The sequence below is a fragment of the Chinchilla lanigera genome, unplaced genomic scaffold (genome assembly GCF_000276665.1).
Source record: "Chinchilla lanigera isolate Chin_1 unplaced genomic scaffold, ChiLan1.0 scaffold00031, whole genome shotgun sequence".
NCBI classification, from domain to species: Eukaryota; Metazoa; Chordata; class Mammalia; order Rodentia; family Chinchillidae; genus Chinchilla; species Chinchilla lanigera.
In genome coordinates, this window is record NW_004955432.1 from 4,937,216 (window position 1) to 4,949,270 (window position 12,055).

Consider the following 12,055-nt stretch of genomic DNA (forward strand, 5'->3'; position numbering starts at 1 on the left):
GCATATTTTTTTTTTTATTTTATTTTTTTTTTTTTGGTTTTTCTCCGGTACCAGGAACCGAACTCACGACCTTACGCTTGCCAGGCAGGCGCTTTGCCGCTGAGCTAAATCCCCAGCCCCCATATCCATGTTTATAGCATCACAATTCATAATAACCAAATCTTGGAAGCAGCCCACATGCCCATCAGCAGATGAATGGATAAAGAAAATGTGGCATTTATACATAATGGAGTACTACTCTGCCATAAGAAAGATAAACATGAGTCTTTTGTAGGAAAATGGATGAACTTTGAGACTGTAACGTTAAGTGAGAGAAATCAGACACACAAGTTTAAATATCATGTGGTATCTCTTGTATGAGAAACCCAAATTATAAATAGAGTAAAAGGAAAGATAGATAATAGGAATCAGGGATACAGAGCTTTCTCACATAGGAAGGGGGTCATACACTAAAATTAGAGGGTTGGGGATACAGCTCAGTGGCACAGCACTTGCATGACAAGCACAAGGTCTTGAGTTCGATTCCCAGTACCAAAAAAAAACCCCTAAAATTAGAAATTCCATATGACCCAGCTATTCCCCTTCTACATATCTTCCCCGAAGAGTTAAGGACATCATACTACAGTGATACATGTGTACTCATATTTATAGCAGCACAATTCACAATAGCTAAATCCTGAAAGCAGCTTGTAGGTCCATCAACAGGTGAATGGATAAAGAAAATGTGGTATCTATATGTAATGGAATACTACTCAGCTATAAAAAAGAATATATTCAAGGCATTTGCAGGAAAATAAAGTGTATTTTATTTTCCATGTACCTGGAAAATAAAGTGTTCAGTGAAATAAATCAGACACACAAGCTGAAACACTGAACGGTATCTCTCACTTGAGCAAGGCAGAGTACAAACAGAAAGCAAAATAAGGATGGATAGACAGAAATAAGGGGATGTATCTCTTGCAAATGGGAAAGGATTCAGGAGTCTGAGAGGGAGGAGAGATGGAGGGAAGAGAAGTGAAAGGATTTAAAATAGCCATGTATAGGTACCAAGTACACAATGAATGTAAACATTATATGTCATAAACATGAGGTAAGAATAATGATAACAACAAGAATGAACACAGGGAAAGAGGATTTAGAGACTGAGGGAAGGAGGAGCGTGGAGAGAAGATTTGGAAAACAAACACACTGTACTATGTACGTGTACCTACTCCCCAAGATGAATGTAAAGTTCTCGTCCCGCAGACATGTACTAATAAAATAAAAACAAAAAATAAAAAAGAGGGATATAGGTTTTTTTAAAGAGAAAATGAAATGGACAGAGGAGGAGAAAGGAAGAGGATGAAAAAAATGAAAAGATGTGTTCTGTCCATGGACCAGCTCCACACATGGAATGTAACATTATGTACCGCACACAGGGATGAAGAAGGTTTTTTTAAAAGCAAGGTAGGCAGGTGTCAATGTTGATGGGGTCATCGAAGTTGTAGGCTGAGATGTCTGAGGAAAGAAGTATAGAGCAGAAGGTCAACGCCAGTGGGCAGCTAGACACCCAGGGGTACGGCACGGGGCCCAGGAATGACCCTGTGGAGAGACAGGATTCCCTACCAGTTTTACAAGCACAGGAACGCGCTGTAGAGTAAGACAAGTCTTCACTCCAGAAAAACTGAAGAAGTGGGAAGAAGTACAGTGGCGCAGGGTTCCCAAGTTTCATCTATCTGCACGGGGTTCTACTGCAAGGAACTGAGTTCGTATCACCTATAGCATTGCGTCCAACACACCATATGGGATACAGGGTAGACATGTCCATCACAGCACACAGGCACATGTGACAGGATCCCTAGGGAAGGTACACTAAGTTAGGGCAGCAAAGATTAGCTAGTGAACACAAGCTTTAGGAGCCTGGCACAGTAATCACCATCCTGACCAAACAGACTTCCCTTGAGATCATTTATTGATTCTCTAGATAACTGAACTAGAACACAAGTTAATACCTTACTGTCCTCCTCCACCTAGCACCTCATTTCTCTGCCCCGTTTAGCAGTCTTTTCACCATGTGCCCCGCTGTGCCTCCTCTCCCCTCCCCGTCCTTTGAGCCCTCTTCCAGCACTTTTGTTCCCACCGCACACCAGAAACAGTTCTTGATAGAATCACAAGCACTTCCAAGTCACCACACCATGTGAACTGTTCCATCATCCTACAAGCTTATTATCTGTATTTGATATCTTAGGTTGCTCCATCTTCAAAATGCTTTCTTAGTTTTCTTTCTAGGACACTTCCTTCTCCCTCATTGCCTACTCTCTCACACTCTGCTGCTTCTTTCTGACGACGCTTATTTCAGACCCAGGGCTTGCTGTTATCCACACACACTTCCTTGGCTATCCCACCCAGTGTCATGGCTTTAAAAGCCACCACTACACTGAGAAATCTCCAAATATATACTTTATTTCCAGACAAGGTTTCTCTGTAAAGACTTCTGACATACGAAAACATCCACATCTCTTTTTTTCTTTTTTTTTTGGAGACAAGGTCTTGCTGGGTAGTTCAGGTTGACCTTGAGTTCACTAGGTAGCCCAGGCTGGCCTTGAACTCATGGTGATCCTCCTTCCTCAGCCTCCCAAGTGCTGGGATTACAAGCACACTCCACCATGCCCATCCAACACTCACATTTTTGACATCTAATTCCATGCGGATTTTTAATGTGGGCATCACAAACTTACCATGTCCCACTAAGAATGCTCAAGTCTCTTTCAAGCTTACTTATCCAACAGGCTTCCCAACGTCATTAAAAATTAATTCCATTTTTTCAGTTTTGCAAGTCAAAAATTTTAGAATCATCCTTAAATTCCTTTCCTCTCTTATCCCTTACCTAATTTAACCAACAAATTCTCTAGGTTGTACCTTTAAACTATATCCAGAATTAACTACATGTTGTTACTATTAATAAGACACACCAACTGAATCTAATTTCATCTCACTCCCAGAGGACTGTAATGAACTCTCTGCCTGTACTAGTTTCTCCTTCAGCATCTTCATACAGCAGTTAGAGTGATCCTTTTAAAATTTTATCCCTTTGGTCAGACAGTACAATGGCTTACCATTTACAGTTCTTTTGCCTTTGGTCACTGTAATCTACTCATTCTATTTGGGAACAAATGCTAGGATGCTCCAGCCCCAGGGCTTCTGCACTTGCTAATCTTCTGATAGAACCTGTCCTCTTTCAGGGCTTTTGCCTGTATCACTGTCAGTGTGGTCTCTCTGCCTCAACAACCAACCAACCAGCCAATACTCCACACCCTCCTAGCATTTTCCCAGGGCCCTTTCAGGCGATTTGGCAAACCTCGTAGACTTCATCAGGGTAAAACTGTTATCTTTTTTAGAGAGTTCAATGTGATTTCAAGCAGCGTCCATTTTTGTTCTGAGGTTTCATGCAGCTTGATCTAAATCTTGATTTTTGTTGATGTGTTTGCTTTAAGCAAAGAAGCATGAAAAACAATTCCTGAGATTTATACTGCAAATTTACAGCGCTCTGTGTGTTCCCACATTCATAATCTAATTTGATCTTACAGAAGCATCATCTATTATGCAGAAGAAATGTCAGTGTAATGCTGCCTCACAGGACAGCTAAAATACAGAGATTGACAGGGTTCACAGTGGGGAGAAACACAGCAGAAACCACATTTTTTCTCAAAATTTCACATCATTTTGTAGATTATAACGATGAAAATTTGTAATTGTAGAAGAAATTATCACTTTAGCTAAAACTCAAAACCTGATGGTTTGATACTTTCAAGTTATTTCCTCCTACACTTGCTTTCATATTTAATATGCTTTTCATTTGTTTCAACTATTTTTAGGAATATTTTCTTCTTTCCCTTGTGAACTATAATGCCCCTGAATTTTTAGACAGCAACCACATACATCCTATCTTCAGTAGCAATTACAACTTTATATCAATTAAGCACTAAAATATAATAATCCCAAATAATATGCTGGAAATTCTTCCTTACTGAAAACATGTTCTTTTTCATACACCTTCTTAGCAGTATAAATAACACATCAATAAGAAAAGAAAGCTCACAAGCTACACTGCATAGGAAACAATGTTTACAAAACATTTTTGTTATTCATTGTGATGTATTTATGGGTTTGATGTCTATTTTCTTAATGATGATAACACCTATAATGAGAAAATCAGTGTCACGCTGAGGTTCAAATTGAAATTAAAACAATCACAAACAGGAAGAAGGCACATACCCCTTTCACTTGAGCAGCATCATTAGCAAGCCTGGTAGTCAAAGCTCCAGTGGTGTTTTTAGGGTCATCAAACCAGCTCACATCCTGTCGCACAAGAGAGATTTTATTATATTAAAACTCTATTTAAGAGACTCACAGCTCCAGGAAGAAATTGACTGACTGTTTATCACTTATATCCCCTGCATTTGACATTCAGGATTTGCTCTTTAATACACAACAAAAAAAATTAATATATAAGGCATCAATACTTTTTTTTCATTTGTCAAGTATTTTCTTGGTCAGAAGAGACAAAAAGGGCTACTACATATTAGTAAAGGGAGCAATTCAACAGGAAGAGATAACAGTTGTAAATATATATGTATCAAAGGTTGGCACACACAATATCATAGAGCAAAAACCACTGGATATAAAAGCAGAGATAACACCAATGCCATCATAGTGGAAGATTTTTCAATACCCCAGTCTCACAAATAGACTGGTCAACTACACAAAAAAATCAACAATAAATCAGTATCAGAGTTAAATCACACCACTGAGCCAATGGATTTAATAAGTATCTACAGAACGTTTCATCCAATAAAAACAGAATATACATCTTTCTCAGCAGCACATGGAAGTTTCAAAAATAGACAGTATCTTATGCCATAAAGTATGCTTAAATAAGTAGAAAAGAATTACAAAAATCCCCTTTTTACTACTGGATCATAGGGGAATGAAATTAGAAATAAACAGCTAGAAAACCCATAGAAACTACACAAACACATGGAAATTAAATAATACATTATTAAATAATCAATAGGTCACAGAAGAAATCAGGGGGAAAAGTTAAAAATTCCTAGAATCAAATAGGAATAAAAATATATCAAAATGACAAGTAAAACAAATCAAAGTCTATGCAACACAATGGAAGCATTACTAAGAAGGAAGTTTATAGCTGTGAATGCATACATCAAAAGAATACAGCAATCCCACCCAAACAGCCCAATGATGAATCTCAAGGTCCTAGAAAAACCAAGAACAATACAAATCCGAAACTAGGGGAAGAAATTCTAATGATCAGAACAGAAATTAATGAATACAATGGATCAATGAATAAAAAAATTGCTTCTTTGAAAAAAATAAACAAGACTGATAAACCCTTAGCCAAACTTACTAAAAGAAGGAAGGAAGAACCCACATTCATGCAAAGAGAAATGAAGGTGAGATTAAAATGGACACCACTGAAATCCAGAGGAGTATAAAAAACTATTTCAAAAACTTATATTCCAATCCATTGGAAAGCCCCAAAAACACATATTAATTACCAAAGTTGAACCAAGATTATATACATTGCCTGAATAGATCAGTAACAGGCAATAAAATAGAGGCAGTAATAAAAACCCTACAAAATAAAAAAGCCCAGGACCCAACAGATTCACTGCAGCCTTCTACCAAAAAGTGAGGGGAACATCTAAGGCTCCCCAAACACTTCCATGCAGCTAAAAGGCAAGGAGCCCTGCCAAACTCATTCCTGGAAGCAGAGATTGTCTTGACGCTGAAACCAGACAAGGTCTTTACATAAAAAAGGAAACTATGTGCCAATTTCTTGAATAAACATAAATGCAAAAATCTTCAACAAGATACTGGCAAAAAGAACACAACAAATCATGAAAAAGATCACACACTGTGATGAAAGGATGCAAGGATGAAACCAATAAACACAAAACATCACATTAACAGAAGCAAGGACAAAAATCACACTATCATTTCAGTAATGCAGAAAAAGTCCTTGACAAAAATACAACAATTCATCATGCTAAAAACTCTGATGAAAATGGGTACAGAACGAACTTTCTCAATGTGATAAGTCATTTACGTCAAATCCACTGGCAATGTCACACTAAGAAGAGAAAAATGGAAAATATGTCCTCTGAAATCAAGAATGAAACAAAGGTGTCAGCTCTCACCATTTCTGTTCAATCTATTACTTGAAAATTTAGCCCGAGAAATTAAAACAAAGAAATAAAAGAGATATGTGTGAAAGGAAAAAGTCAAATGATCCCTACTTGCAGGTGACACGATCCTTTGTATAGAAGACCCAAAAACTTTCAGCAATAGACTCCTAGAACTAATAAATTCAGCAAAGTAGCAGGATACAAAATCAATACACAAAAATCAGTAACATTCCTGTACATACACAATAAAAGAAAGAAATCAGGAAAACAATCCCATTAACAATAGCCTCACCAAGAATTAACCTAACCAAGGAAGTGAAAACCTCTGTAACAAAAACTATACCACTTTGAAAAAAGAGATTGAGGACAACATCAGAAAACAGAAAGCCATCTATTCTTCCTGGATAGGCAAAACCAGTATCGTCAAAATTGCCCTATTACCAAACTGATATATAGATTTAACAGAATCCCAATAAAAATAACAAAATCATTCTTCACAGAACTAGAAAAAAATAATCCTAAAATTTATATGGAACTAGAGGAAACCCAGAATAGCAAGAGCAAGGCTGAGCAACAAGAGCAAAGCAAGAGGCATCACAATCCCATACCTAAAGCTATATTACAAAGCTACCATGAAAAAAGAAAACACAGCAGGACATCAAAAAACAAAAAGCAACCATGGATATGTGGATTAATGGAACAGAATAAAGGATGCAGAAACACCCCAGGCACTTTCAGCCGTCTGATCTTTGAAAAGGAGCTGAAAACATATTTTGGAGAAAAATAGCCTCTTTAACAAATGGTACTAGGAAAACTGGTTATCCATGCACTGAAGAATGAATCTAGACCTGTATCTCTCACTCTGTACTAAAATCAAATCAAAATGGATCAAAGAGGGGCTGGGGATTTAGCTCAGCAGAACAGCACCTGCCTGGCAAGTGCAAGGTCGTGAGTTCGATTCCTGGTACCGGAAAAAAAAAAAAAATGGATCAAAGATCTAGCTATAAAAACAGAAATAAGTTGGAAGATAATTGAACTGTTGGACTAATCAGTTTGAAGATAAAATCTCTTGAAAAATAAAGTAGGTAAAACTCTTAAAGATACAGAATAGGCAAGGAGTTTGTGAACAGAGTTTAGAGACAACATACAGATTGGGAAAAAGATTTTGCCAGCTACTCTTCAGACAGAGGTCTAGAACATATGAAGAACATACAAAAAATTAGACCCAACAAAAAAATGCACAATAGAAATAAAGAGATACTTCTCAAAAGAAGTATTAATGGCCAATAAATACATGAAAAAATGTTCAGCCTCTTTAGCTGTTAGAGAAATGCAAATCGAAATAACACAGAGTCCATCCTACTCCAGTACAAATGGATATCATCAAGAACTCAAAAACAACAAATTCTGGTAAGTCTGTGGGGAGAAAAGGAACCCTTCTCCATTGTTAGTGGGAATGTAAACTAATATAACTGCTATGGAAATCAGTATGGAGAGTCCTCCAAAAATTAAAAATGGAAATTCCATCTGACCCAGATATACCTCTTCTGGTATAAAGACACTGGATTACCAAGATACATGCATACCCACATTTATAGCAGCACAACTCATAGAAGTTCAAACTGGAAGCAACCATCAATAGGTGAATGGATAAAGAAAATGTGTTGCATATACACAATGGAGTATACTCAGTCATTAAAAAAGGATAAATTTAAATCATTTGTAGAAGGGGGGTGGGGATATAGCTCAGCAGCATAAGTGCCTGCCTGAGAAGTGCAAGGTCCTGAGTTTGATTCCTGGTACCCACCCCCCAAAAAAAGAATATAAATGGTAGCTATAATCCATGACAAAATAGACAATATCCCTTTTGTTGGTGTGGTTAGATCCTAAAGGAGTTAAATACCAGATTTCTGGGAACACACCTCCAGTGCTAACAAAGAAATAAATTGCATATAATCATTTGCAGGAAAATAGATGCACCTTGAGACCATAATGCTAAATGAAATAAATCAGGTACAGAAGGTTAAATATCACATGGTTTCTCTTATGCAAGAGAATCAAAGTATAAATAATTTAAAGAGAAAAATAAATGACAGATCATAGGAAACAGGGAAGTAGGTGTGGAAATGTGAAGGGGATCTGGGGCCAGGGAGATGGGAGAGAAGCAATAGAAAGGATCCAGATGCAATATGCATATGTACCAATTGCTCATAATTAATGTATATACTATGTATCACAAACATACACTAATAAAAAATACATTTTTAAAAACATTTCTTGAAAGAATTCTTTGTCCAACCATGCTTTCTAAGTGTTGGACAGACCAATGAAGAAAAACAGTAAATTCGCTGTAGACGGCACAATTACACACTCATATACCACCTCAGATGGTAATAAATGCTATGAAGAAAAGTAGAACGGGGTAAGGATAAAGAAGTGAGGGAAGGCGCTGTTTTAGAAAGTGAAGAGGGAAAAGGGAAGCTCTCTCTACAGTGACATTTGATCAGAGACCTAAATGAAGGAAGAAATGAGAATATATAAGGAAAGGAAGAAACATCCCATCAGAGGCCTGGGGCAGAGGCACATATGATCTGTTCATACACTAGCACGAAGGTCTTACAGGATGCTAGTAGCCTAAAAAGAACTTTACGTGAATTTGTAAAAAGTGCCTTTTCCTCCGCATAGATTTCTGTCCTTGTGTAGCTCTCTCACACTTATACAGTGGTCTAAAGTGTGAGGTACACACTGAGGCACAAAGATATACAATCTAGGATTTTAGGACAGTAGAAGTCGTTGGTGCTGAGATTTGAGAAGTGGGCAGAGGTGCACATTATGTTGGCCTTTAGGTAACTGTAAAGATTCCAGTCTTCACCTTGGGATTTACACATATTTGGCAGGTTGGGGACAAAAGGATGTAGTTTAACTCATATTTTAGAAGAAAAACTGTGCCTGTTACGAGGTGAACCTACTAAATCAGGATGGGTTTGGAGGCCATGGAACTGGCTAGGAGCTACAGCAACATCAGAGAGAGGAGTCACCAAGGTTTTCAGCCTGGATGATTTACAAAGGGGCGTAATCATTTACTGATAAGGACAGGGTCATGGGGAAGGAGATACGAGTGAAAAGTTCAAGTTGAAAGCAGTAAACTGGGAAGCATTTACTAGACATCCAAATAAAGAAGGTGAACAAGCAGTAGGATAACTGTAGTTCAGGGCAGAATAAATGAATGGGGTTAAAAACATATTTTTTAAAAATCCATCTAGATTAAAATACGACATTCAACATGGAATACGGTTTTCTTTGTAAGACTGTCTATATTTTTTAATACACAAATACAAAACTGTAAATCTGAAGTATGAATTATATCTGTCACAAATACCTAAGATCCTTAAGGAGTTCGCTGAACTGATGATTTGCATTAAAGCTGTAGCTTATCATTTTTATAGCATCTATGAATTTGCTTTTCATTATTCTCAAGTGCTTCACTTTCTCCCCACTAGAAAGGAACTTGCTCTAGGACAGACACAATCCAAACGTAAACACCTTACAAACAGTACTATGCCGGGCAGGCAAAAGGCCTTAGTATGTTTTTCCCACTTAGCAACTTGTGGAGAGGGCATCACAGTCTGCCAGTTCTGCTTTCAAAGTGTAATGGACCTGGGAGCTGCCCTTGAGCCTGGTAGGATAATGCAACTTTTGGCCCTGGAGCAAGATCAGCTTCAGCCCAAGTGGAATTTCAGTTTGCAAGTGTGGTTAGATCTGAAGAGAACAGGCCAGGTCCCCCATCCGAGAGTGCTCTCACACTCAGCAGAGTCAGCCCCAGCTCTGCACATCACTTGCTCAAATTCTCACAAATGTGACGTTTTAGTTGGTGGTAGGAAGATGGCAGACGACTACAGAGCCAAATCCAGCTGGGAAAATATGAACATCCCCTAAAAATGTCAACAGAACAAACTTGTTTCCTGCCTGGGGTTCCGGCACCCCTGGCACATCTGGGACAAAATCCCAGAGAATCATTTATTCAATGGCAAGTGATTAAGGATTTTAAACATGAAAGTTACTAAGTTACATATAAAATTTTCTTAATTATTAAACAAACTTTCCTCTGTGAATACAAATTCTGTGTTACAGTCTCCACACCTCTTGTCTCTTTCCTTCTTTCTTTCTTCTCTCTCTCTTTTTTTTTTTTGGTCCTGGAGAATAAACCCTGGGCCTTTGCACTGAGCTGCATTTCCAGCCCTTTTTTATCGTTACATTTTTATTTTGAGACAGGGTCTCACTCAGTCACTAAGTTTCCCAACCTGGGCTTGAATTTACAACCCGCTTCACCTCCCAGAGGCCTGGGATTACAGAAATGCACACACCACCACACCCAGTACCTCCAACGGCCTATTCAAAAGAAAATATGCACATTATCTATTGTTAGGTTTGCAACATGTGCATGCACGCCATTCCACCTAGTCATTATTAGCTAAGAACACTCCAGCTGGAATTAGTATGTTAGTGCACTAATTCAAAGATACTGGGAAGTGAGAAATGAGCCATGCTGACCAATTTGGATTTGTGGAATAGAAGAATGCAGAAGATATCTCCTGTGGGCAAGAAACAAGATGAACCATTCTGAGTTATTGAGGGAAGGAGAGAAGAAAGACAGACGAGAGACAAGGGGAAACGAAGGTCACCTTTGCCTATACTCCCTGTAAATGCTGAGACAAAAGTCGGAGGTGAATCCAGTCAGGAGACCATTTACATCAAAGCAGTCTAAGCCCCTGTGCAACCCTGCAGTCAGCAGGCTGCGGGCTTCAGCCCCATCTCAGAGAAGACAGTGAGGGTCACGCACTACAAGAGTGAGTCCCAGCAAAGTGACGGAGCTCCACCGCCTGCATCCCGGGCGCCAGTGCGAGTTCCGCACATTCCAGGGCTCAGCCCTCAGCAGACATACCTGTCTCAGCATGGACTTGAAAACCAGGTACCGCAGCCGCTTCGTGAGAATCTCTCCAGCTTTGCCAAAAGTGAAGCCCTAAGAAGAAAAAGAACAGGTCACACAGGAGGATTTTCAGAGGCTCAGCCACCAATTTCACAGGCAAAGTGACCACAGATTTGTTACAAATGTGTTTCTCTGTCCCCCGACTTTAGCTCTACCTGTTTCCCCAATAAACATGGGTCTATCACGCAGAAAGCTGGAGTTGTGCCAAAGGCAGGGGATCCTGGACACAGGGTGCCCATGTGCACCATTTAACTTGGGACCCTTGTGAAATGAAAGGAGTTCTAATCAAAAGGGTCCTGTTATGCAAGAAATTGTAGTGTAATCTGAGAAAACAGGAAATTGTGATCACCCCAGCCCTGGAAAGATGTGGAGAATAAAGGTATTCAAGTGGATAAAAATGGATAAAAGCCAGCATCTGGGTTTCAGGTAAGATGGCGGAACAGAAGTATCCTTCACGTGAATCTGCAAGTGAGAATAGTTCCAAGTGAGAAATGAGAAGCTGTATTCCAAAGAAAGAAAGAGCCGCAGGAATCAAAACAGAAGTGATAGAAACCAAAAAAATCAGAAAGAAACAGAAATGCAAGGCAGTGAAAAGTATGGAGGAGCCAGCAACACCACGCCAGCTACAGGAAGTGGGCGATTCAACTCTTTAAGCACCCAGTAAGCCTGGAGCTGGTGGCCGCAGGGACAAACAATGAACCAGCAGCCCACAGAGGAGAAACCCAAGGTTGTTGGAATCTGTAAACGCAGGTGAGGATTTAGTGTGGAAGTGACTCCTCCGCGCTGGCAGGCCAGCTTTGGCGGAGGAACCCAGGCAGCACTGGCCGTATTTTGCAGCAGTACAGCCAGAGCCCACCTTGAGAGGGGGTTACTGTTTGAG

The 12,055-nt window shown here is 39.2% G+C and overlaps 1 protein-coding gene across 1 annotated transcript in view; it reads right to left on the minus strand.

Moving 5' to 3' along the window:
- Positions 1-12,055, minus strand: part of Abcb1 (ATP-binding cassette, sub-family B (MDR/TAP), member 1) — a 173,576-nt gene that overhangs the window by 25,442 nt on the left and 136,079 nt on the right. The window contains exons 19-20 of the mRNA XM_005387974.2: positions 11,131-11,208; positions 4,255-4,338 (exon numbers count right to left, since the gene is read on the minus strand). Of these exons, the coding sequence (XP_005388031.1) occupies positions 4,255-4,338; positions 11,131-11,208 (162 nt within the window). The remainder of the gene's footprint in view (positions 1-4,254; positions 4,339-11,130; positions 11,209-12,055) is intronic.